The following is a 27282-nucleotide window of genomic DNA, read 5'->3' as shown; positions in this document are numbered from 1 at the left end:
ACGGCAACCAGAGTGATGAAGATGGTTGCCATAGCGAACGCAGCCGCTGGCACTCCAGTCTGGGGGGGGGTGGGAGGGATGAACACCAACCCCCCCGCCCGGCCCTGCAGCACCTGGAGCAGGGGTTGGTGCAATGAGTTTGGCAGGTCTCATGCCTCCTGGGAGGGCGTCCATCTGGCAGGGTCCAGCATCAGGGATGGGACGAGTGGGAGCTCCCTGAACCCCCCCTGCCTGCAGGGAAGGGAGAGGGGCTGGGGGTGCCAGGCAGGGGCTGCCCCCCCTCCCCAGCCTGCATCTGCGCTCCCCTGGGCACCGCACTGCAGCACCCAGCCCTGGGCACACGCAACACCCCATTTTAGGGCTAAATCCTGCCCGGCAAGCGGTGTGGAAGCCCCAGCCCGCTGGCTCACGCTCTTTCCTTCTCTCTCTGCCCCCTCCGGTGCATCTTTGGGGGACACCGACACCCCCAAGGGCACTGCCCAGGGCCCCGGGCGCTGCTCCAGCCTGGGGGATCCATTTCCCCCTCCAGGTGGGGAAACTGAGGCCCTGCCAGCGAGGGGAGGAGGGGGGGGTCAGGATGGGGGGAGACGTGGGGCTAATCCGGACTCAGGAGGGCACTGGGCCAGGCTTAACCGGGCAGGATCAGGTCCTGCTTCCACAACCCCCCGTCCCCGGGCAGCTCAGTGGCCAGCGGCTGGATTTGTCAGCCCAAACATGTGTCCAAGGGACGAAGCCCCCCCCGAGGGGCAGCCCCGGCCCCCTCCCCTCTCCTGTGGCCATGCCGGAGTGGACGGGCATGGGTGCCACGCAGGGCAGAGCCCACGGCAGCTCTCGCCTCCCCAAAAGCCACCCCAGCCTTAGCAAGGGGGCTGTCAGCGTGCGACGGTGCTGGGATGGGGTGCTGCCTGTGGGGTGTCCCTCCCTGCGTGGTGGGGGGCTCAGCAAGCCCCCAGCCCCTCTTTGCCATCACCTGGGAGCTGCTCCTCGTCCCTTCCCCGGGGGTGTCTGTCCTGCACTCCCCCCCCCCGCCCCAAGATCCCTCGCAGGGCGCGTGAGTCAAGCCGCATTTTCGGTTTATGGTTTCCAAGGGAGGAGAATATTTTTACAGCGTGAGTCACCGCTCGTGGCTTCGAGTGGAAAAACCATCGGGGAGGGAGGGAGGGAGGGAGGCGGGGAGGCACCCACCCACCCACCCCTACTCCCACGGGAGCACCCAGGGACCATCCCCATGGCTCCCCCAGACCGGGAGGGCTTTCGCCTCCGTCCCGGGAAGGCTGGGAACCTGGTGAACCATTAACCCGCAGGGATGCGGAGCACAGCATCTCCGCTCCCATCTGCGCCAAGGGAAGGGAGATGGACCCCGGGGAGCAGAATCAAGGCTGTTGACTCCTGGCCCTCCCCTGCCTGCCCCAGCTCCTGAGCCCCAGTGGCGAGGGGGAGCCCCCCCGCAGCCCACAGAGCCCCCCAGAAACTCGACACAGGCGATAACAATTAAGCAGCGCTGACGTCAGATCTGTAAGTTTATTTGCTCAATGTACGACGGCTACATAATGACTCACATTCATGATATTCCATCACTGAGGAAAAACTGCTAAGAATGGTCCGTGTGTGAAATAATTCCTTACAGAAACACGGAGTTGGAAAAATAATCACTGATTAGACCTTAAAAATAGTTCACTGCATAACATGACAAAAAGCACAAACAAAGGCTCATTCAAAGAACACAGTCATTGTTCTCCTACACTGTAATAGTTATAATTTCACCATGACGAACACCAGACATTAAGATTAAGCTAACACTGGTGTTTTCTTTTGCTTTTTTTTCCTTTTTAAAAACAAAATCATATATAATTGCATGTCACTATAGCAACATCCATAACAGATCAGTTTGTTACGATCACTATTTGGTAGAGCAAACTTTACCCCCAAAAGAAAAAAATAAATTAAAAAACTTTAAAAAATTTTTGAAGACTATTTTGTCATAGGAATACATAACATCTACAGTATAAGTTAATAAATTTCAAGCTACTGTATAGAAATACGACACTAGCATGCACAATATTGTATCAATAGAGTAATGGAGCAGTAATCATTTCACTGGAGAGACAGTATCATAGGCAAGTGCATCTCTTAAAAAACGAAAGAAACCATTCAAGCTGCTTAAAAATCAAGTCCCTGACCCCCACTCTGTTTTTAGCCCTCTTGTGCCATCTCTCCTGCATAAGTTTCCTAAAGCAGCCAGAGCAAAAGCCAAAATGAAAAAAAAAAAAAAAAGATAGGTTTTGTAATTCCAGTAAATCACTTCCAAATTATACAGCTGGGACAACACTGCTCACGGGACACGAGGGTCAATCAAAGGAAGGTAAGAAGCCTAAAGCGATCTTCCAGTCCACGGCACGTACCGGCACCACGAGCGTCTCGCCACGGGATGCTGCACACCGTACACCAAGCGGATGCGCTTGCTCGCTCGCTCCAAGCGAGACTCTGCGTGCGAAGACATCCCGGTCAAAAAAAAGCTTTGCCGGCATCGCCAGGGCAATACCTGGAGGCCGAGCGCTGGCCTCGGCTCCGCTCGCTCCCCGAGGAGTTGGGGTAGCGGCTTCGTTTGACTGTGGAGAGGGAGCTGGAGCGATGTCTCCCCGTGCAACCCGACAGCAGGAGCGGCTGTACCGTGTGTGCAACACCACGACGCACTGTTTGCGGACTGACTCTTGAAAGGGACAATGAAAGCCTGTTTCCAAAAAAAATAAAAAAAATAAAATAATAATAATAATGCACGAGTGCGATTCTTCCTTACTGCGCAGCTTTAGGTGAAAAGCCACGTGGCACAGCACTCCGTAAGCCAGAGAACAGCAGTGAACTTCCAACAACGACGTAAAAATAAAAATTAAAAATAAATTTACTTAAAATGGGGTAAATATTACCTGCTAAGCAACTCAGATGCCCCGTCTCCCACCCCCAGCCGGATCAGACAGACTTGGAAAAGATTTTTCTAAGAAGAGAACTAAGTTCCTGGGCTCCCGATGGTTGATAGAAATGTCTATGATTGTAGCTCTTCCCTTGAGGATTTCTCTACCAAATTAGTTTCTAAGCTCCTGAAGTTCACTCATTACACCACAAGCTTCCCCAGGAGAAAGGAAAACGCACCCGGCTTCCCTGGTGACAAACAAGGGAGCCTGGGTGCTGGAGATCTGCTGACAAACCTCATGGTACAGTGGGAGAAAGTCAGGCAGAGTGAAATGGCAGTGCAATCCCTGAGGAAGCAGCTGTGGCACCTTAAATCAGGATGGTCTTTTGAAATACCAAACACAGTACATGACATACAGACCTGAATGCTCTTTTTTTTAAATTTTTTTTTATTATTTTTTATTTAAGTGGCATTTTAAGTTTAAACACTTCCCCCTTGTCTAATTAAGTTCTTAAACCTTTTGCTGTGGACTTAAAATAGTTGAAACAGCCGCTAGCCAAGCACCTGTTAAGCTGTTGACCAAAAAACTAGAGCAGCTTTGATGTTCCTCGGGCGGGCGGTCTTCTTGCCTTGGGCGACACAGAATAGCTAAAGCCAGTCCACAGGCGAGGACTGATCAGGAAGGCAAGCCAAAAGAACTAGCAAAAGAAAAAACAGACAATCAAAGGCTTGATGTCATATGGCTGTAATGTAGAAATACTGTAAACTGCAATTTAGTGTTAATACTGTAAGCTACCCTAATACATATCTTAAAAAGAAAAAAAAATTGGATGGCCTAAATCCCAGGGCTTTGCAAGCCCCGAATTCTTTAGTTTGGTTTTGGTTTTTGTTTTTTTTTTTAATTCCTTCTCAATTTGGGGATTTTAAGCTACGCCCTGCCAGGCAGAGCGCTGCAGAGAGACACCCCGCGACGTGGTACGGACACACGGCACTTGGACTGAAGAAACAAACGCACAAAGCCTTACTGGAACCACAGAACTCCTTTTTTTTTTTTCTTGCGTTGCTTTCCTTAAAAACGAGGGCCATTCCATCCACGCGAATTCACCTTAAAACCCTTTTATTTCTAGCGATAAAGTTAAATTAAAGACAGCTCCACTTGTATTAATAATCTACAGAACAGTCCATATGCCAGTGAGGCTGCTATTCCATACCAGCACAGCCAGCCTGACTTCCACTAGTGGTGTTTTGGCAAAAATGTCAACGAGGCAATCAAAGACAGGTTGTGGGGGGCCTCCCGGGGAAGGTGTCCCCTCCCTTTCCCTCCCCCACCCCTGACCCCCCCCCCACTCGTGGGAAAAAAATAAAGACTGCAGTAGTTAGCATCAGCGTGCGGCTGCCAGTCCATCGGGGGGGTCTAGTTGTTGCCTTCTCCACCGTCGTCGTCTTGCTGATCGCTCGTCCAGAGCGTTAGGTTGTCGCGGAGGAGCTGCATGATGAGCGTTGAGTCCTTGTAGGAGTCCTCGTTGAGGGTGTCCAGCTCGGCAATGGCGTCGTCGAAGGCCGTCTTGGCCAGGTGGCAGGCCTGCTCCGGCGCGTTCTGGATCTCGTAGTAGAAAACCGAGTAGTTAAGCGCCAGACCGAGCCGGATGGGATGGGTCGGCTGCATGTGCTCCTTGCTGATCTCATGGGCTTCGCTATAGGCTTTCTCCGAAGACTCCACCACGGTCGCCCTCTTCTCACCGGTGGCCACTTCGGCCAGGTAGCGGTAATAGTCCCCTTTCATCTTCAGGTAGAAGACTTTGCTCTCGTACTGCGTCTCGCTGCAGTTCTTGATCAGGTAGTTGTCCAGCAGGCTCAGCACATCCTGGCACACCGCTTCCAACTCCTTCTCAATCTTCTCGCGGTAGGCCCGGACCATTTCTATCTTCTTCTCGTTCCCATCGGCAGAGGTCTTCTGCTCGATGCTGCTAATTACTCGCCAAGAGGAACGCCGTGCCCCCACCACATTTTTGTAGGCAACAGACAACAGGTTCCTCTCTTCGTTGGACAGAGGCTCGTTCAGCTCCGTAACCTGCATCAAGAGAGGGAGAGAGAAGAGACACTTCGGTTAAGCCCCAGTCACTTATTTTCCTATCACACATTCGGGTGTTCCCGTGCATCTCTAGTGAGAGGCAGGAGAAGGCAGCCGGCTCCCAAAGTCCTGTTCTGTCATCCAGCATCTGCTCCCATCCCAGAGGGAGCCAGCTGGGAAATCACGCCACGGTCCAGTCCCCAAGCAGAAGGGGCAGGTTGGGTTTTATTCGAGGTATTCTCCATCTCTTCAAAGATCAGGGTTTTCTGGATTGAGAAAAATCTTCTAGGAAAGAGACGCCTTTCACCTGCGGGATGAGAGTCGGACTTTGTGATGCAGGCGAGAGGGACACTCAAAGCAAGAGGGTGGAGATGGTCTAGGGTTATGAGCTAGTCGCATGGATTAACAACACCATAGCTACAGGGTGTTCATCTTTTCTGTTTCACATAAGCATAGGGCATGCTTCTGAGATGCCTAAAGAATATGTTAGATGTTAAAATTACAGCTGCCTAAGGCATCTGTACAGATAAGGACTTAAAAGCTCACATGGTAAAAGTATGTTCTTCCCACACAGGATTTTCCTCATTGAGGATTAAGTGTTAATGCACAGCATCACTTCTACCTGCCTGACGCGCCGCAGTAACAGAGGGATTAAGGAGACGATGGAGCACAGAGCCATCTCACACGTGGGCCGCCAAACACCACCTCGGCCGTTTCAGTTACTGGGAAGCATCACACTTGATATCGCAATAATCTCTTTCCAGCTCCCACAACCCCATCGCTGGCTGAAGCCACCCGGGCAGAACCTCTGGCAACAGCGAGGCAGCCGGCCAACTGCTGCACCAGCTGCCGTGCCTTACGGGCAGCTCGGGAAGGGCTCGCATCCCCTCCGACTCCGTGCTGTGCCCCATACGTGGGTCCCTGCGTCCTTGGAGCGGGTGCAGCAGCCCAGGATGCTGCGGCAGCCCAGGATGCTCCACGCAGCCCCTCCGCTGGGGCAGTCAGAGCTGCCAGGTGGCACTTTGAGCCTGGGTATCGCTGTTGTCCCCTTTCCCCGGGGACACACCGCCCTGCCACATACACACCCTGGGTACGGCCATGCGGGAAGCAGGCTAGCGGAGCAGGAACCTGTAAGCCTGCTCCCGGCAGTCACTTCTCAGAAGGATTAGGTCATGGTTTGGATGTGAAAGGCTTCTGTAAATACTGAGTCATTTTCGCAAGCCTTTATAAGGACAAGGTGTGTTCTGGGCCTAGATAACCACATTTATGGTGGTGATCAAGACGCCAAGGGCTCATGCTGGAAGGTGTAGGAGGGGCCAGCCCAGGACTTCAATTTGAGTGGCCTGGAATGACTCACACTTGCTTATACTATACTGACCTGCTCATCCCAGCAACATACACTCCTGCCTGCAGCTCTTCTTGTAGCTGTTCAGCCATGGTCTGGCTAATGTCTTCTCCCAAAACCAAGCTACAGCTAAGCCTTAGTTTCCCACACAGCAAGCAGAGTACACTGGTCTCTGATCTGGACCCCCTCTACTCCCTTCCTCAAGGCAGAGGCAGCAAGAAAAGCCTCCACTCCCACTTCCCGCTATTGTACGGACCTGTGCTGCTCCACGAGATGCTCTACAGCCTGGCAGGCGAACCAGCAAACAGCCCGTCTTCATACAGAAGAGGGTCTTACTGTGCTAACCAGGCACAACTGCCTTCTGCGTCAAGGGTAGAAGATGGCTGAGGGACCAGGGAAATGGGTGTCACGTTAAAGAGGGCAGAATCTCCTGTGACTATCAGCAGTCGCCACTGATACAGGACAAGGTACACAGGGCAGCATGCCAAGGCAGCTCCCAGCTTTCACGTCCCAAGGTAAGCAGGGTGCATGATGCCTGGGCCATCCAGCAGCTCCCGGTGCCAGGAGACTAACCCACCTCCCACCTCTCCCAGCCAGGCTAATGATGGCTGTTTAACCACACAGCTCTGCATTTTGTGTGATATGCCGCTTCCCACAGAGGGGCTGGGTCAGAGGCTCAGCCCTGCAAGCAGCCCGCCTGCAACGTGCTAAAATACCCCCGGCAAGTCATTCATATGCTGCTTCCAGCCTGCCTTGTGCTCTAAGTTCAGAGATCTCTAGCTGTTTGTAATTTTACAGGACTTAACAACTTTGAAATTACTCCATTCATTCTTCCCTCTGAGCGATACCTGCACAAACATAAATTAAAGATACTGTGAGGTTAAAGCCATCTTTGAAAGATACCGGAGCACAATGAATGTGTCCTCCTGCCCTCGAGCTTATAGATTGTCTATCCTTGGAGATGTTTGAAACTTGTTCAGGTTACTCAGGGTCTTGTACCATCTAGGTTGCCCTGTGTTGAGTAAGGGAATTGGGACTCGAAACATCTAGAAATCTGCACTGAGTAAGGGAATTGGGACTCGAAACATCCAGAAATCCCAGCCTGACTTATTCTCTTACCTTCCAGCTGTAAATGGAGTGTCCAACATCAACAGCCGTACTACAAGAGACTTCCCGACTCCAACAGTTTTTTGTCCTAGCACTGGTTATGAAGGTTGATAACCACATGAGGTCTTGCTTTTAGCAAGATGCTCTCTGAGCAGAGATACCAGTTTTAAGTGTAGACCAAGCAGGTGACTTTAAAGCTGCCCCACAGCCCAGTCTGCAGACATTTATCACTGCAGAAAGTAGTAGATTTACCTCATCTCACCAGAAGAGTCTTGCTGGAGGACAGATTTATTAAAACTACAGGGAGTTTTGTAGGATTAGCTTTGCCATAAACATCTTAAATTTGAAGGCATTAAGGATTATGGAAGAAAGTTGCCTGTCAAAATCCTTTCAACCAATTCACTGACAGATGCAAGGTACACCTGTGCAGAAAGCAGCTTCCTCCAGGGAGCTCACAGGGAACTTATCAAAGCAGAAAGGGAGCCTCGTTAACCATGTAACTGCTTTCTAGCAGTACCCAGGCTCCCAGTAAGGTAGAGCACTGCAGAGAAATGGCAAAGGTGTAACACGGCTGGTGACAGGGACCACATCCCTCAGCATTAGGAGAGGGAAGAGACTGCAGTCCCACATGTATTTCAGTTTGCAACTGAGCTGAGAGAGGAAGAAAGGAAAACCATCTGGCACTTGGATTCCCAGCAGGAAGAAAATGCAAGATGCCCAGGACACTAGCTATCAGACAGCAAGGGTACGCTTAGCTGCCTTAATGAGAGAGCCACCGGAAGGTGGAAAAGATGTATCTCAGGTTAAGCTGCCTTTGAGAACTGCCATCATCCCTGCCTCAGTCTGCCCAGAACCTCAGCACTACAGCTAAGATTCTGCTGCCCACTAGCCTGCCCCACCGTGCTGCCGAAGGCTGCGCTGGTGTCTTCTGCACTCCAACATGGGATTGCACAGTCACCATTGCACTGCTTTTGCCAACAGTGCTGTACGGGTGAAGCAGAAGACCACCCAGAAACTGCTGCAGCAACTTGTCAAGTGGATGCAGGTCTGTGCCTTCACTGTAAGCCTGTGCTGGCCAACCAAATGCTGACTTTTCCTTACACTGCAGGATCCCAACACAAAGTGAGTTCAATCAAGCCAGAGGCTAAACAGCAAGCTCCAATATACTTAATTTAAAGCATTGCATTGAATGTCTCTGATGTAACATCAATAAGGCAATATCCTGCATCAGGCCTGGATTAGATTGCAGTGGTCACGTTACAAGCCCTTTTGGAGAATTTTTGCTACTGTTTGTTTCCAGCATCCAGACTGGTATTACCAGAACCCCCCCTACCTTCTTAACTCAGACCCTGGAGGGGTCTCACCTCCCTGAAGAAGGGCAGCATCCTCACATACAGACCAACCCTACAAGCATTAGGTCACCTGATGCCATTCCCAGCACCGTTAAATGGAGTTAGAGACTTCAAATATCCAAAGAAAAATCTCAATTTGTCATTAAGAGGGCTTGGCAGGAACATAAAGCCATCAGCCTCTGGCTGGAAGTCTACCTGCTCTCTGGGAAGCTCAGTCATTTTGGAGTTTTACTTCCCTGGTTGAAAGTATAGAAAAGCAGAACTTGCACTGCAAATCTCAGTAACTGTCAAGCCTCATTTCACCCTCGTGCTCCTGGAGATCAGAGAGCTGGTGGTGGGGGTGTGTGTGTGCAGGAGATGCATGCAGCTGAAATGGAGTCAAGCCTTGCATGTGGCATAAACAGCCAAGCATGAAAAATTAGTCCACATGCTCATGCAGCTGCAAACTTGATAGATGCCAGTCTTTTAGCTATTTTGAGAAAAAAAAAAAAAAGGACCTTTTCCACCTTCCTTTCTGCTTCTTCCCCCCAAACAAGCCCAGCCACAAGACTGGCTCTTTGTTGATGCAGAGCAGCAGGAGACCTCAGCTGTGGCACCTCTCGTTTCCCTGCTAGTCTGCAGGCAATGGTCTTACCTGCAAGAGCTTCCCCCATGCCCTGTCACAGCACGTGACACACGTGCCAGGAGCCAGACCCTTCGCAGACTGCAGGCAGCCCTGTGCTCGGCAGAAGCCCTGCCTAAGGGCAGAAGCAGAGAAGACACCTAGCCAGGGAATGCAGGTCTCCACCAGGCTTGGCAGGGAGGAGTCTACACTGACAGGCTTTGGCTTGGAGGCAGGCTCCATCGCCAAGCTGGAGGATGCTGCCAAGTTCCAGTCTCACCAGTTCCTGCAGTCTTTGAGGGTGCAGCGTCTGCACCACCAAGACTTAAGTGCCCTAAAGCCACAGGGATAGTCCAGTAATTCCCATTGGACAAAAACTACTGGAAGTTTAGGGTTTCTACTGCTTGAGAGTCCAGAGGTTTGTACAAATCAAAGCCCTCTGATTTGCAACAAAGCTCTTCAGAGGCAGCATGATCTTGGAGAAGGTTCTCCCAATTTCTCTACTACAGCTGCGAGCTCTGACTCAGCACTCTGTCCAAAACCTGGCAGGCTTCTGGCATGCCTAAGTATCACGTTGCAGCCAGGGGAAGGTTTCAGCCTCGTGGGGAGCAGCGAGGGAGCACGCAAAACTTTACCTGCCCCTAATGTCAAGGTTCATGCTCTCCAAAAGCCAAGGGTTGGTCCTACTGCACCTTCTTTCCAGAAGCATCCTAATTAACAGGCTTTTTTGAGACCTACAGGGGACGCTTGCCGCCAGTCAGTGGCAGGTTAGTTTGCTTACAGGGCCTTATTCCAGGACTCTTATCCTCCACTTCTCACCTTGCATCAGTAGATCTGAAGTAATCATTTCTGAGTACATCATGAAATTATTTTTGAGGACACTTCAGTAACTGCAATGGAGATCCACCACAGGATTTAGTTTTACCTGTTTATTCTTATACACATGGATTTTCACTTAGTTTTTAACTAAGTGTCCACCCATTTATGGCTCTTACCTAGCTTTGATGTCTTATCTTAAAGCATACAGCAGAGCAAGCTGAGCAGACCCAGAGATTCTTCCCTGGGGAATACCATCAACATTTGACAGTTTAATCCACGTTATAAGCCTCTACACTTTTGCTTTTCTGATTGCCTAGAAGAGATCCTGAGTCCCTAAAGACATTAGACATCTACAAAGGAGCCAAGCTTTCCTTGAGAGACACAACCGTGAGAACCTCAAACTGTCCACTGAGAACAGCTTTTGAACATCACCAGAGCTCCTCTTCCACCAGGATACACAACAGCCATGTCCTCCTCAGCACCTGTGTTTATTCTATCTACGGCTTCTGCACCATCTAATTAAGTATGCTATCTCTCAACAGAAATCCTAGCAACTGCCTTGTTTTCCTTCACATGCAGCTTGTTAGTCACACTGAGGTCTGGCCTGAAGGTTCCCTTTTCTGTTTCATTTTTTTAAAGGCAAATGGGCTTTTGAAATAGTGTTCTGGCCAGAAGTCTGACCACTGGAATTGTTACTTGGTCTGAAGCCACCAGCAAGGGGAGCAGCCAGCACACAACCACTTCAGGCTCAAGCAGCTGATAAATGTTCATGACCAGCTGCAATTATGCCACCTTCCCCCCCACCTCTAGCTGCTGTCTCATGGTGGGACCCCATCACCTGCCTGCAAGCACCAGACCACCTTCAGCAGCCCAAGTGCTGTCATTTTGAAAGTGACATGCCAGAGAGACTGCCTGTTTTTCTGTCCCCATCTCACTCTACATCTAGTTTCTGAAGAAACAGCTGCCCTCAAACACATTAAATTGTCACCATTACCCGGTGGCTTGATTACAGTCATGACTAGCTGTCGCACAGCCTAGTCAAGAACAGCTTCTCCTTGTGCACTCCAGAGCAAGCTGTCCTATGACACCATCACAGCAGTTGGAAAGATGCTTTTCTTAAGCACTGTCCTACTTCAACACAAAGTAGGCGTGTGTTAAACTAGACCTAAATCTAAATTTTTACCAGATTTCACTGGTTTGGTTCTTTCCCCGCCCTGTACTCTAGCCTCCTCCCCCATGTCATACTTCCAAAGCAGAAGTCACACCATAACTCCTTCTCTCCTTGCTGACCCCCTCTGCTGTCCTCTCTCCTTGTGTTTTCTCTCAGCATAGGGGATTTTTGGCTGCAGGTCAAGCCCTTCCTCTCATCTTGGACAAGACCAGAAAAGCACAAGCAGGCTGTGGGTAGAAGTCAGTTCCCCACTGCTGTCTCCTTTGACTGTTTCAGTATGAATAATCATATGCTAGTTCCTGTTTTTTAAGCTGGCAGGGCCAGCTCTCATCACAGGACAGCGGCTGAAGGCACAAGGGATGGTTCTGCCATTACATTTCAAATTGCTCCGAATGCACCAAGGACCAGAGTCTGCAAAGTAAGATTGTTTATTGCTTCTAGCATAGCTGGATCTCAGAGGCTACTTAGGCACTGTAAACACTGATTAGGATTTCTGCATGCTCCTACAGTTAACAGCAGCTTTCATCCCACTCTGCAGCCTTTATTATTTAAGGCAACTTTGAACCACCTGAGACAAAAAACTTCAATTGTAAGGGAGACATGAAAACCAAGAGCTCAATTATTTCATTGGCCTCTGTAGCTTAACAACTACTTAAGCCAAAGAGAATTTTATCACACCACGCACAGGTTTGATCAGTCCTTGGAGCCTGCAGATTTATTCCAGTTTCAGTCTGGCTCTGATGAATTTCAGCTAGAGAAAAAGCAAGTTTCAACTACTTGGGTCATTCCTGCATGTAAAAGGTCATAAGGGAGCCAAGATGAGAAAACCAGTGGCAACAGCAGAGCTCTGAGCTGTTCCTGTTCTGCACTTGGTAGCAGCATTTCATGTACCACCCCTTATCTGCAGCACTGCAGTCCCAGCACTTGGCCTAACGGCTCAAGTTTTTCCTGCTGCGGAATACCTGGGTGCCATCGATTTGCCTCACCAGCTTCTTCTGCAGCTTTTGAGATAAGGCAAGCACAAAGGAACATCCGCCTGCCTTCTAGGCACATTATTAGACCTTGCAATTTGCCATGGCTATTGAGTTAACGGAGAGCAACCCAGACACACCACAATAACCAGCTGGAAGAACAATCCCAGCTTCCCAGCATGGGCATCATGTATGCTCTTCAAGTGCATCAGTGTAGAGCTACAAACCATTTCTGAATTAGCATTGCACAGTCTTGTAGAAGGGAGCTGCTCCTATAGCTAGTACCTGCTTTTTGAGCCATTAAGGAATTATGCCCAAGTTCTTGTCTTCCTTATTAACACCCTGATTCTTGTTAGCCTTACTGAAAGACAGGCTATTAAACAAGATGAAAACTGGTCATAGGACAACTTGTTTCACTGTCTTGCTGCCACTAGCTGCCTCATACCTGTTAAAAACTCTTGGAAAAAATAATCAATCTCTGTTGGTCTAGTGCCTTCCTGCCACCAGATGGAGAAAGCAGCAAGTCAAAGCACATCAGTCCCAGCATTTAAGAGGACTGTCACTCAGGGCTCATCACACAGTCTCTGGCAGATGGGATACCAGCACCTTTGCCTGCTAACTACAAAGCAACAGAAGGGAAACCAAGCTATTCCTTCCCGAAGATACGGCAGGCTGGCAAGCATCATCTGCCCACTTTTGCATTTCTGCAAGCACCTCAGCAGCAGCCCAAGATCACCACCCTGCTCCATCAACCAACAGCCTGGGGAGCTCTTCTGCCTTGGATTATCCAGTCTGTTCCCTGCTGACAGGACTTGGGTTTTTTTTTTTCCATTCAAGCATTATTCTTCTTCAGAAAAAGTCCATCCACTCACAGGCTTTTTAAATGAAGCAGCCATCCATGGGATGACCACTGGTCATTTCTAGTCTTAAGACTTGGTCAACATAGGGGAAGACTGACTTTGTTTCCCCCTCCAATTTATGGCAAAACAAACCCAAGCTAGACAGACTTCAGGGACTCCAGCACATAGGCAGGGACACACTAGATAAATGAACCAAGTTTCATGTGGGGAGGGTGTTTAGTGCTGCTGGGAGCATTAGCTGCTTAAAGACTTACCTCACAGCTTCTAAGAGTACTAATCTGGCTCAGATATTAGTGCTTGCCTGCTCACCTCCAGCCTCACTGCCAGACAACAAGTACCCTGCCACCAGATCATCAAATCCTCCCCGGAGCTTCAAGTGCCAGGGCTTGTCCTTAATCAGGGGCTCAAAAAATGACAGCGTTATGCTGTACCCATGACCTCTATTCAGTTGAACTAAGAGAGGAGAGACAACGTGCCATGGGTGGGACACCCTGGGAAAGGTTGAAAGCAAGTACTGGCTGCAGAGCGAGCCTGCTCCCAGGTCTAGCTGGAGCAGGATGAACCAGGCAATTCTTGGCTGCTTGCATGGCTTCCTCCCGCATGGCAGAGCCATTGCTGCCCCGGCAGCTGGCAAACTGCTGCTCCAGCAGGATGAAATGGGAGAAGCTGCAACCATGCAAACAACTCCCTGCAGCTAACGCTTAAGCTTTTAACTGCTTCATGTCACTACCCCAGACACTTTGGGAAAGTCTGCTTGTTGCACATCAAGGCAAGGTGCTGGAAATATATATATATATATAAAAAAAAAAGCCCCAAGAGTTATGCTCTAGGTCTTTTGGTCTGCAGAACCTGCAGTTCCTTGCAGAGTCTGAAACATGTTTTACCAGATTAAGCAAAACAGTTTCCAGAACACCCAGGTGGACTCCAGCATGCCAGCTCCACGATAGGTTTAATTTCCGCATCAGCAAGTAAGGTGATTATCCCTCCACATGTACTTTACCCTCCCACTGTTTCAGGGATTTCAGGCTTGATCTTACACACCTCTAGCAAAGACAATTTTATTTAATCTCTTAAATGAACTTGCAGAAGGGAAAGTCAAGTTTTTGCTCTGGCAGCTTTCTGGAGCTCTGCAGCCAATTTTAAATTATGAGGAGGGTCACCTTATTATTCCAGATCTGACTGGATTTAACTACCCTTGCCTGGCTCCAGCTACCCCCTCCCAGCCCTCTTTTGAAGCCCAAGGGACTACTACCACAGATTTGATCTCAGTTCATCACAGGTGACAGAGCCCCTCAGGCACCGACGTCTTGACACCACCAAATGCAAGAACCCAACTTCAAGGTAATGAAATATTCATCCAACGTAACAAAGCCCAACAGCATAAACAGGCAAAGCTCCAATGCCTTCCTCAGCTGGGTGTAAATCAAAGGCTGTTAATCTTCCCCCAAGTTCTCATTCACTGCTGAATACTAAGCATTAGTCTTTTACAAGTGCAGATCTCCTACAGCAGTTCTCGAGCATACCTGTTAGCATACAGCACGGCAACAGTTTCTCCAACTACTATTAATAAACTTTATGCTGCAAAGCACCACAACTGTCCAAACAACGTGTCCGTCAGCAGCCTTGTTAACACTGAAGCTGAGACTTCTCACTAGTACTTTTCTAGAGCCCTGCTGAAACCATCTTAGAGAGGAATCAGAAGCATACTGACATGCCAAGTAGCTTTGCCTGGTACGTAAGCAAAGATACAGCCCAAGCAAGCCAACTCATCCAGCAAGATCAGAGGGAATTTGCAAACAATTAAGGAATGTTTTGTACTTTGAGTCCCTGAAGACTTGCGTTCGTCCAAGTGCAGCTGCTTCAAACACCCATAGACTGACTCAATTCTAACATCTCCTTTATAGAAGAAAAACATTAAGTACTCTAATCCCTAATCCGGGGATCACTTTAAGGGAATCTCATGCCATCATCAGTAACATGTTCTCTAGTTACTCTCCTCCTGCTATTAACTAATGTACTACCCATGGTCACTATATCACTAGTTTCGAGCCAAAAAGCAGGTTTGTTTAATTGAGCATGTGTTGGGTCATTCCTGAGATATGACTAAGGCTGGGTTAGCACAAAAAAACCTGAGACCAGGGGAAGTTTGTACTTAAATAGGCAGACAAAGGCTTTTGTTTCACCAGCTACATGAAGGCATTGCTTTTGAGAGACAGTCTCATCAGTGTTTCCTGCAGCCCGAAGATTGCTGCCTCATCATTTCAGCTCCACTTTCCAGAATTTACCATTTCTGAGTGCTTCCAGACCCCACCAAGCAAACCAGCACTGCAATCAGGGTGAGACTCCTGGGTGAACATCAAGCCCTGCACTCCACCAGCCCCAGCAGCTTCCAGGGCTCTGGCCCACCAAAGGGGCTGGAGAGATGTGGCAGCTCGGGCTCACCATCATTGTGCACTCTGAGAAGCTGGACAAAGCCATCCCGCTGCCGAGCTCCTCCCTGAGGCAGGCTCCCCACCCAGTGCTGTGGGTAGGAATCCAACATCTTGACATCTGGACTCTGGAGAGAGGACTCAGGCCTCTTAAAAAAAAAATTAATTAAAGAGCAGAATGAAAGTCCTTTTGTCACGATTTTCCTTCATTTTAAGATGGGAGGAGGCACTCTGCTCATTAGATCAAGCAGCCAGGGGAACGAGCAAGAGAAAGCTGACTGTGACAGCACTGGCTGTGCCTGGCCAAGGAGATATGACACACCACCAAATTACACAAACCCCACAGGCAGCTGGTCACGGGTCCGTACCCTTCCCCTTTCCTGCATGCTCCAGACCAAGTGCAGATTTGTGAAGTCCCCCACTTCCCGCTTGCTCTGCTTTGGAGGGGGGAAGGTGGGAGAAGGCAGAAGCAGAGACCAGGAAGGACCTCAGCAATGCCAGCGCCTGTATCCTGCCCAGCAGAGCACAGCCAGGCTCCCTCGCAGCCTCATTCATCTTGCAGGGTCCTCCACCGCCCATGTGTAAATGTACAGTGCATTTAGACAGCACTGTGCAGGCCGTGGGCTGGGTTCCCACAAAGCCATTTTGTCTCCACGGGGGAAGAAGAGTTCCCCCATCTGCAAAGACCAAAAGCTGCACCGGCAGGAGCATGGGCAGAGCCTGGCAGCCAGCAGCCATGGCAGAGCATTTTATCTAACTACTACCAGTGTGAAACTGGCCATGGCTATTTATCTGAACAGCATCCTGAAATCGAGGCAAAGGTTTTGGAGGTCGATGACAAACCCACCATATCCTTACCAGCACAGTGACAAATTCACAGCTACTTCCCCTTTGTTTGAGCAGGTGCTAAAACAGGTTTCCAAGCTATCGCTTTCCAGCAGTGACCATTGCTTCCAGAACCAAATCGACTAAATACTTGCTACTGTTTCCACGAAATTTTTGCTTTCCAGACATTGGGTTGCCATTTGTCTGCAGTCACGTGAATCTAATAGGAGGGAGGGAGACTTCAGCCAAGGACAAGTTAGGTTAGTTACCTTTCCAGTAAAGAACAGAAGTTAAGGCTTTCAGCCTTCCAGAAATAAATAACGAAGTCCTGGACAGCAAAGGAAAGAAGGGCTAAGCTGGCTCCAAATGAGTTAGTACAAAAATACTCATAACAGCATTAGCTTTGGAAAAAGCTATCTTGAGCTGCAGAGCACTGAAGCGTAGAAGAACACCTAGAAGCACTGAGGGTGCATCAGCTATCCAGAGACAACTGAAGCCCTGTATCACAGCTTTGCCACAGTGAACTGGAAGATGATACCTGTATCCTATCAAGATCTTCAATGGATAAATTCTTGGGAAGCCAGGCAAATCCTGTTTCACTGTGCTTTGTACCCCAGTTATTCCAGTATCCATTCATGTTTCACCGTCTCACAGTTCAAGAGGTAGAACTGGGCAGAAAAGCAGAAGGCAGCTTCAGATCTGCAGAGTCCTAAATGCCCCAGACACCGACCCTGCTGAGGAAAGGCTCCCTTGGGTCAGACTGTAGGCATTTTCCAACCCCCTCTTCCTCTGTGCCTTCCTCTGAACAGCCTGGTGTCTGGCTGGCATACACGGAGCAGCTAGCTCTATTCTGAACTAGTCTGACAGTCCTTTTTGCTCTTCCCTGCCAGACTGGTGTTGAGCTCCCAACACGCTACTCACCTCTGCCAAGGCAGAGAAGCAGCACCAACAAGTCGAGCAGTGCTCCGCATCCAAGGACATGTCTGAGCTCAGACAAAGCCACCTCCCAAGAAGCAGCTGGTTACTCAAGCATTGGCAGTTGGACACACAAAAGCTTGGATTGTTTATTTTTCCTAAATAGGTGCCCTTGCACGCAACTTTCTGTGCATTCGTTTGCACACGGTTTACTTGGCAGGAAGCTGCTCAAAATAGAAGCTGAAGAGTTCAGTTGTAGAGTTCATGCATTAGACCTTGCCAGATGCGTCACCGTCCATGGAGGTTTCTCCAGATGTAAAGTCATGGCTACCACTCTCCCAGCTGCTGCTCCATCAGCTGCACCCTGAGACATGTTTCTTCTTGTATCCTCAAAAGTCACAGCCAGTAAATCAATTCCTAGCTACAGGTATGCATCAATCAAAATGGTAAATGTGACAAGCACATCTCATCTTTTCTGATGCCTCGTGGTATGAAGATCTGCACGCTCAATGCCTCACCCTACTCAATCTGCAGTTCCACAACACCCAGACAGGCCGGCTGGCATGTGCTCACCCATGTTGTCCCAGAGCGTTTACTGAACCCAAGGGAGCACAAATTCTTTAGAGATTTAAGGCAGAAGACTGTATCCAAGGTTAAGCGACTGTTTACCAGTACAATGATACCAGAGGCCCCTGTGCATTTTGTCCTTGCAGAGTCTTTTCATCAGCACAGCTTAAACCCACCCTGAATGTCAGGAAGCATCCCATCCCAGCATTTCAGCGGGAGGCAGAAGAGCAGCTTGCTGGTCCAGCTGGAGTCCTCTGTCTATGCACCATCCTGTGCACACTGTCATCTTTCTCCATCTCAGTCCTAACTGTGCTTCTTCCAAGCACGTGACACCCCACTATGGAGTGGTGCAGTGAAATACCGGGCTCTGAAAATCCTTGCACTTATGATTGTGAAGGGGCTTGGGGTCACCCACCAGCCTGGGAACAAAACCCTGGTCCAGCCCAGGCCTCCTCATGGGCTACTGGGGACCATCAGGTCACTTTTACTCCACCTCCCTCATCTTAAGCTCTGTGAGGCTGACACTTCTTATTCCTACCCAGAAAGCCAAGGTGACCATACTCCTGACCAGCTCTAATGCTGTTGGCCCAGACACAAGAATGAAAACAGCTTAAAATGAGGTGGTCCAGTAATACACAGTGAAGAAGAGATGGCGTAGAGGAAAAAAAAAATAAGATTGGGATCCCCAAATTAGGGAAAATCTTTCTTCTACCAGCAACAGAAGGTGAGGAAGAAGCATGTTCCTCATCTCTGCTGATCACAATCCAGATCCCAGAGAACAGCCATGGGTAGTGCCAGCCATGACCCAGCAGCAGGAAGCAGACGAGGCAGAGGGATACAACACAATTATCTGGATAGCCCTCACTTCTCTTGCAAGCACCATCCAGCACACTCATGAGAAATGCTAAGAGGATGCCAAACAACATCATCCAGTTCAGATGAGACAAGCCAAGAACAGAGTGCATACGTTCCAGAGGTGCAGGAGTTCTCAATCCAGAAAACACTTTTGGATCTGAAGTTCTGTGGTTGCCCTTAAATTGCTGTTCCTGTAGCTTCTAGCAAGCCCAATTTCACATCACCAGTGCTCAAAGAGTCTATTCCAGAGAGCTGCTTTGGGATCAGCTGATGAACAAAGCTTGGGCAAATAGGGCTTGTCCATACATATTATGACGCTTATTTGGTGTTCCCCCTGCCAAAAAGTCTCCTGTGAGCCAGCCATCTTTAACCACAAGAAGCAGTGCAAGAACGAAGCAGGGCGGGGGGGATCAAGACAACTCCCACCCACCAGCCTTTTCGCATTTTCAGGGCTAGCCACCATCCAAAAGATCTACTGGCTAAGCCAAAAACATCTAAGGGCTCTTGGAGAGCCCTTGCCCAAGTGCTTTACTGTTTCCATGTACCCCAGACATCTGCAGAGGACTCAAGAGCTATATTCTCCATCACAGTCTCAATACCACCTCCGTTTAGTTCAAAAAGAGCTATTTCTAATCAAATCCAGAACTGGCTGCTACACTTGGCCAACTGAGAGAAACCCAGCATGGTCTCACAAGTCAGTGGCTTTTCCTAAAGCTCATAGATAAAGAATTATCAGGAGCTTAAAGAGGAATTTCTAAGAGCTTGAGCTGCTGAAGACTCATCAGTTAATACAGTTAGTGCGCAGTGCCCACTGTACTTGCGTACAGGGCATGTTGCTACCTGTCCGCGGCTTAAGTGCCGATGTGCGACTCAGCGTACCGCTACAAGGTCCTGAGGCCAATTTACGCAGAGACAACCCACGCCATGAACCGTTACGAGGTCGGAAGCACGACAGGACAGCAGCCATCCTGCCCTGACCCCATGGACCTCCAGGAAGGAAGCCCTGCTCCCGGCTCGTGAGTCACGCTGTCTCAGACCCCCACCCCCCCAGGTCTGAGCAAGCCCTCGCTGCTAAAGGGCGAGAGGACTGCTCCTCTATGTGTAAGAGCAGGTCGGGAAGCACGCAGCCATGCAGCCTCATGCTGCAGTGATCCAGGAGGCACAACGAGGCTGAGCAGCATTCAAGATGCCTGCACAAGAGGCGGCAGCAAGAGCATCGATACAGTCATTAGATGCCAACATACCCCCTCCACCTCGGCACTGGAAACGGTTTCTCCAAAGCCTTCCCCGGCCCCCCTGGGAAGTGCTACTACAGCAGCTCGCACTCCTTGCTCCCCTCCTACCATCACAGATGGCCTGCCCAGCACTCCTCCTGGAGAAGCCTTTCCACCTCACCCTTTTGTCTCGTCTACGCTGCAAAGCAAAAAGCAGCTAATCATCCCTGCTCCACTCCCCTGGGACTCTCCAGATAGAAGGGATTTGTGTTACTCCCTCTTTCCAAGGGCGAGCCTGCTATCTGCGTGAAGCCCTGTTATCTGCACTAACCTGGTCACTGGACGCGGAGGATGATAGCTTGCCAGGCTGGTGAGCAACATGGCAGAAGCCCACGTATCCCGTGCCAGGGAAGGCCTGCGGTTCTCCACGCTCACTCTCCTCCTCCACCCACAACGGCCATTTACTGTACCAAAAGCCAGTTGTGTCTAAAGCTTGGGCAGCAGCCATCTGCTTTTCAGCATCTCCAACATTCACCCCTCCACACCCACCACAGCTAACGGTCCTCACATACAGCACAGCCACGGCCCCGCTGCAGAGGCTGGGTCCCCAAAGTCGAGTAGCCAGGTGTTCCCCTCACAGGGGACCTGCAGATGAGCTCAAGGACTCTGCCATATGGTCCCATACCTACGCGATACGTAGGTGCAATGTAAAAATCCTGTCCCCACCGTTTTTAGGCGACTTATTTCCTGCAGAAGTTATTGCAATCATCTTGCTTGCTCACCTGTGCATCCCCCCCACCCTAAAGGTCTATGGGGAGGCACATGCTCTGCTCCCCAGGCAGCACCCACCGGGAGCTTGGCAGGTCTCCACCTCCAAAAAGCCTCCAGCAGCATCGCTGCTCCCCAGCTAATGGATATCGATCCCCAGCCCTGGCGCTGGGTCGGACGGTAAACTCTTTGTGGAGCTGAACCAGACAAAAAGGCAGCTCCCTTCAACCACAGGCGCTGCGGGCAGCAAAATGCCAGCGAGCACAGCACTGGTTGGGATGGTAAGCCCAACACCTGCCCACTGACCAGCGCGCACAGCCACCACCCTGGGGACCTACGGGGAGCTCTCCTGGTCTCCAAGACATTATAGGGCTGACTGTACCCCCCCGACAGCGCTGAGGTGACAAGGGATGTGACCAAGGTCACGCAGCCATACCCTGGACTGATGGGCCCAGCCCTGCACCCTTCCCAGGTGCAGCACCACCTTCTGCTCCCTCTGGTAGGTGAGGGGACCATCTGCTGTGTTTTACCAAGACTCCCCAGTAAACCTGTCACATTTGGGGGCTGAAGGAGCAGTCCTGCTCCTGCAGCAGCAATGCGACTGCATGTGCCAATTAGGGGCACCGGCGGCTGGCACTTGCAGCAAGGAAGGAGCTAGAACTTATTATATATAATATTATTTAGAAGAAACTATTGTGATCCAGTACATCATTGTGGCAAGCAGCACTGGGTGAATCACTAGACAGTAAGAGCCCCAGCACACCATTTCCATTTTAAACCACTACAACAGCCATTCAGCACAGGCTCCCGAGCAGGCAGGGCTGAGGCTTGCTGAACAACGCGCCTGGCTGCCGTGTCACCACCCGTGAGGTGACCACCAAAATGCAATGGTGAGCTCAAGCTGCAGGAAAATGAACCTCTTTTATGCACATCATTACCACGCCAGACTTTAAAGGAAAGCCGTCCGGCATTTCTCAGCACAGTGTTAAGGAAGCGAGCGGATGGCTAGGTTTAGAGGGCAGGAGACAAAACGGCGACAACCACGGGAATGCTTCTGCATCACCTTAGCTAGACGCAGCCCGCATGCTCTCTGCTACCACCTGGGTGCATTGCAGCTTGGACCATGGCATATGACATCACTAGGCGTTGCTACGGAAATGAGTGCGAGGTCATCAGCCTCCTGCACAACCGGAGCTGGGGGATGGGCAGCACACAGGACGGTGACAGGGATAACCGAGTGTGACATGCCCATCACCGCCGGACCCAGCGTGCCGGAGTTTGGGTAGCATCGCACAGAAATGAAGAACAAAGCTCTGCCTTTTGTTTGCCGTCGCGGGAGGCGTCAGCACTCCTGCTGTGAATCATTTTCTTATGGCCAAACTACACGGCAACTGATAAGCGGCATTAGCCCGGGTTACTGTTTCACCAGGGCCAGTAAGGTCTAAAAGGAAAAACCATATATATAATCTCTAACACCACCTTTGGTTTAAACACCGAGCCCGGGTAAGCAGGCTAGGGAATTCGCCCGGCGGGAATACTGCAACACGGCTGTGCGTCCCAGGCATATCCCTGTCGGCTTTGTCATAGCGGCTGTATTATCCGTAGGAAATGAGCTGTAGGATCTGCTCACACAGCAGGCTTTGCTTTAAAATGAATAGATGCCGTTATCAGAAAATGGTATAAAAGCCATAGCGCAGCAGAGGAATAGCCCAGTTGGTTTAATATGATAATATCTTGTTCTGATTATCTGTATTTCATTTCTTGATAAGATATCTCCTCCCTTCCCATTCTCGGGCTGTGACAGTTTTGTCTGTTTGATAAATGCAAGGTTATTGACAAAATGGTGCAATATGGGCAAACAGAGCTGCACCCACGGCAGACTGCGACATTCCTAGATCAGCATTCACTTTTCATCAGCCAGGGAGGACACCCCAGCTCCTCGCAAAGGTTCAGACCTGACTAAGAAGACAAACATAAAGAACAGTTTTCCCCTTTAAAGCACCCCCTCCCTCCCTCCACCCAGTCTAGCCTCTCTGCAATATGACAAATGCAGAATCTTCTGGAATGACTTGATCCTGCCTCCCACGATTGCTTTGTTTGCAAGATCAGATCAGAGATATGTTTTTTTTCCCTTCTTATATTGTCAAAATGTCAGTATTGAAGGGGAGCGTTCAGTGTCACAAATCAGATCAGCCTGCTATATGCAGAGTCTTTATTTTAAGAGCGTGAAATGAATACAACATGACTCAATTCATAAATCTCCAACCAAGTGCAGTAAAAATAAGAGCTTTGGCAGTGAAAGGGCTCCTGATCGCTGGGGTCACGGGCACACACCAGCCTCGCCGACCGCGCGCGGGAAGGGATGCACGGGAGCGATGGGGGGGGGGGGGGTATTTCAGCAGCAGGGAGAAGTGTGCACGCAAACATCCCCCCTCCCCAGGGTTCCCCGCAGCCTCGCCCCACAGGGCTTGGCAGCCCCCCCCGAGCCGGCATGATCCCCCCAGGGAGCACCGCACCCCAGGGGTGGCTCCTCTGCCCCCCACGCTGGGGCAGGGTGGGGAGTGGCAGTGGGGATGGGGGCACAGCAGAAGATGTGTGGGGCAGGCAGGGGGGGCCTAGTGTGGGGGGAGAGAAGGGATGGGGCAGGGAGATGATGTGTGGGGACAGGGTGGGGGCTCTAGGGCAGGGGAAAGGGTGCGTGGGGCACAGTGGGGGGGCAGCAAGACGGGGGAGAGGATTCCTGGGGGGGTGGGCAGCAGGGTAGTGAAGGCAACGTGTCAGGGCTCTAGGGCAGGGGAAAGGATGCGTGGGGGGGAGCTCTAGGGCAGCGGAGAGGAATGCGTGGGGCTGGGTGGGGGCCCCAGAACAGGGGAGAGGATGCGTGGGGGGGTGTCCAGGGCAGGGGATGGGGGTCAGGAGAGAGCAGGGTGTCCCTGGGCGGGGAAATGCAAAGGGAGCGGGACCCAGCGGGGGGGGTGTCGGGGGCAGCACAAGGACCGGAGCCGCACGGAGGGACGGCGATGGGGGGGGGTGTAAGGGCGAGGGGCCGGGGCCCACGCACCCCCACGGCGCGGCCCCCCCCCGCCGCCCAGCCGGACCCCGCCACCCACCGAGGGGGGCAGCACGGGAAAGGCGAGGGGAGCGCGGACCCGCACCCTCGGGCCCGAGGGGGTCGCGGGGGGAGGAGGAGGGGGGGGCGGGGAAGGACGACGGACACGGAACGGGACTCACGTTCTTCATGGCGGCCGCCATGTCGTCGTATCGCTCGGCTTGCTCGGCCAGCCGGGCCTTCTGCACCAGCTGCTCGCGGTCCACCATCTTCGCGGGGCCGGGGGAAGGGCAAGGAGGCTGCGGGCTCCGGGAGGAGGAAGAGGAGGAGGAGGAGGAGGAGGAGGAAGAGGAAGGGCGGCGACGGGAGGAGGGCGAGCGGGCGGCGGCTCCTGGCGCTGCTGCGGCTGAGGCGACGGCGGCGGCTGCACCCGGTGCTGTGCGCGCGCCGCGGGCCACCACAACCCCCCTGCGCCCGCCCCGCCCCGCCCCTCCCCGCCCCACCGCCCGCCGCGGACGCGCGGGGCACGACGGGAGATGGAGTCCTCGGGGGGGTGCGGCGGGAACCGCCGCACCCCCCCGAGGACTCCATCTCCCGTCGTGCCCCGCGCGTCAGCGCCACACCGCCCCTCCCCTTCAGCCCCGCCCCCGGTCTCACCGCCTCGCTCTGCCCCGCCGGGGTCCCGCCCCGCCCCGCCCGCGGGGTCCCGCCGGCTGCCCGTGCTGATTCACCGGGAGCGGCCGGCGACGGGGGGGGGGGGGGGCGGGGACACCCGACACACACACGGGGAGACGGGGCTGCCCACCCGGGGTAGGCCTCGCTCGGCCACATCCACCCCTGAGGGACCCAAAGCCGCTGACTCGACCCCCGTGGGGCCCCTCACGACCCCGGGCCTACACACAACCGCGGGCACGGGTGACACCGTGCCCGGAGTCCCTGTCACGCCGTGACGGTGCTGGGCCAGGCTGCGGTGACACAACTTGGGATAAACAACTGACCCCCTCCTTTTTCCTCCCCTGTCCCCTTTCCCCGCGCCACGGGACGGCGGGGGGGGGGGTCTTCCCAGCCGCCCCCCCACCGGGGATTGCAGCCCCACCGAAAAAACGACGGTGCTGGATAATTTATGAGCGGCCAGCTCGGGAGCGCGGTGCGCTCGCTCATCAATAACACATGAAATAAAAACGCACGTCTGCTCCGGCCTAGCCGAGCTTCTGCTGCGCATTAGGAGCTCCATCAGGAGCCATAAGAGACCCCGTTCATCCTAAAAAGCCGACGGATAAAGCGATGCCGAGAGGACGCTGCAGCACTGAGGGGGGAAGGGAAAGGGGTCTAACGAACGGAACCGCGCCGATCCCGACGGAAGCGCTTTTTCCCTGTCGGAGGGAGCCAGGCGGTGCTGACGCGCAGCCCCGCGTGGGCGAACGCCGTCCTCCCACTCGCGCGCCGGGTGTGCCCCGGTGCACGTGTCGCCGGTCCCCGGTCCTTCCCGGTGCCGCTGTCCCCGCGTGGATGCTCTGGGAGGTGCGAGGACGATCTCGGAGGACGCAACCGTCCCGCTTGCCCATCCGCGTGCCCTGCGGTTTTCTTCGGAAGCACTGCAGAAGACCTTGGTGGCACCGGGACGTGCCGGTTTCTGCAGGGCGATACGGTGGCCGCAGCCTGCTGTGGCTGTTCAACGCCCGTGGCCGTGGTCTCACCCGCGTGGGTGGGGACAAATTGGTTTGGAAATGCCGGCGGTGCTTTATGATGGCAAGCGACGCCATTTTGGGGCGAGAGCTCCATCTTTATTGTGGTTTTAGCACTGCTTTAGGAATAACAAAGAATTGTATTGGATAGATTTGCTCGACACAAAATACTTCTTTGTTTACAGCTTCCAACAGCAGAAGAAATCATGCCTTCTGATAAATAAAACTAGAAATACACCCAGATCCTCTCTATTTCCTCTATAAAATGAAACGCTGTCTCCTTGCTCGCATCCCCGGCCTCACACCCCGCGACGCACGTGGTTCTGGTGTGAGAACAGCCTTTGTGCCCGGCTTTTGTTTACCACTACGGCTATCCCAAGGAGAGCGTCCATAGACAAGGGCAGTTTATTCCTCTTTGCTGATAATGGCGCATTCATTCTTCTGAGGAGGCTCGCCATCATCTCTGGAGAGCTCAGCAGCGGGTTTTTGCTTTGTTTTCTGCATGACGCCAGCTTTGGGGAGACAATTTGAGTAAAAAAGTACAGAATGCAAGAGAATATTGAAGTAGGTCGTGGGTCCCAAACTGGTTTTTCAGCTATTGCTGCCATTTCTTATCAATAGTCTGGAGGTGTCTAGAAATGCCGTGGGGCATCACCCAAGTCAAGCAGGACTACCAGATCTCTGGGTACGGATCAGAGCGGAGCTGCCTGCTCATCCCGGACACCTTTTGAGTGATACTGCTACATTTGGGTTGGATGTTTGGTTCCTCTAACCTGGAAAATATAATAATAGCCCTTGGGTACAACTGGATTCTCACGGACAATATTGAACACAAGCCTGGACCCGAAGAAGCACTTATGTGCCTGGAAGCTCATCTGGTTTCTCCAAATACATCATATGGCCTAATAAAAAATATTGCCTTTCCATACAAACCTTATGACACTTATCTAGTAATTTGCATAAATACAGCAGGTTCTCAGCTAGTCCACATCACTGCAGCTCTGCCGCTTTACGGTGACTGTTTTTGCCCCAGACCAAGCAAATACTGATTTATTCCTGTCAAAGCACCATAGCAGTAAATACATTTCACAACACAGATGATTTCCTTCCCCATCACAGGTCAGAACACGATATTCATAATGCTGTAAACTCTTCAGAATAGCGATCTGGATGTAATATTTATCTGCAGCATATCCAGCCCCCTTTTTGGGCTCCGATGCATAGATCAGCACCCCTCGCATCACGTAATTCTTCTGTTTTACAGACCGGGCAGTGGAGGGATGAAGGTTAGGTGGTGAACGGCTGGAGTTAGAAGCTTCTGGCGGGCAGCCCAGGCAGCTGGAGGTGTCATCTGGCTGCCCATCACTAAATGCCCTTCTCCCACCTTTGCCTGGTACCTATAGACACCCCTCAGCAAGAGCCCAGACGGCTGCTGGGTTGGGAAATCACAAAGACCCAAAGGATGCAGGTCTGTTCTGCAGATGTCCCAGAAAAGCCTAATAACCCCAATTCTGCCTACAGTATTAAAAATATTCCAGCGTGTTCAGATGTGCCACTTTGTTAATTCCTGCGGCCTGGAAGATGAGTCCTTCTCTTCACATTTTCTTGCCTTCCCCGTTACGTCTTGTCAATGCTTTGTGACACCGCAAGGAAAGGCAGTAAATTCTCTTTGACTTGGAGGTTCGCTTGAGTTAGCTGCTGACTGCTCCAAAAATGGATCAAAAAATCCTCACCCCTCTCTTGCTGTGGGAGAGTGCTGGGAGTCCCTCA

General features: G+C 51.7%; 1 protein-coding gene across 1 annotated transcript; it reads right to left on the bottom strand.

Moving 5' to 3' along the window:
- Positions 1-1507: 1507 nt before the first annotated feature.
- On the bottom strand, positions 1508-24274 carry YWHAG (tyrosine 3-monooxygenase/tryptophan 5-monooxygenase activation protein gamma). Its single transcript, XM_075032538.1, has 2 exons — positions 24010-24274; positions 1508-4979 (listed from the first exon to the last, which is right to left on the bottom strand). Exons 1-2 carry the CDS (start codon positions 24094-24096, stop codon positions 4323-4325), a joined length of 744 nt encoding a protein of 247 aa, XP_074888639.1. The 5' UTR covers positions 24097-24274; the 3' UTR covers positions 1508-4322.
- Positions 24275-27282: the final 3008 nt, after the last annotated feature.

Source organism: Buteo buteo, chromosome 7 (genome assembly GCF_964188355.1).
Source record: "Buteo buteo chromosome 7, bButBut1.hap1.1, whole genome shotgun sequence".
Taxonomy (NCBI): domain Eukaryota; kingdom Metazoa; phylum Chordata; class Aves; order Accipitriformes; family Accipitridae; genus Buteo; species Buteo buteo.
This window is presented reverse-complemented; position numbering and strand designations above follow the sequence as displayed.

Excerpts from the sequence above, each read along its gene's own strand:
- YWHAG (XM_075032538.1), bottom strand. The coding sequence starts at position 24,096 with ATGGTGGACCGCGAGCAGCTGGTGCAGAAGGCCCGGCTGGCCGAGCAA. Across the intron at positions 4,980-24,009 it reads TGGCGGCCGCCATGAAGAAC|GTTACGGAGCTGAACGAGCC; the intron begins GTGAGTCCCGTT and ends CTCTTGATGCAG.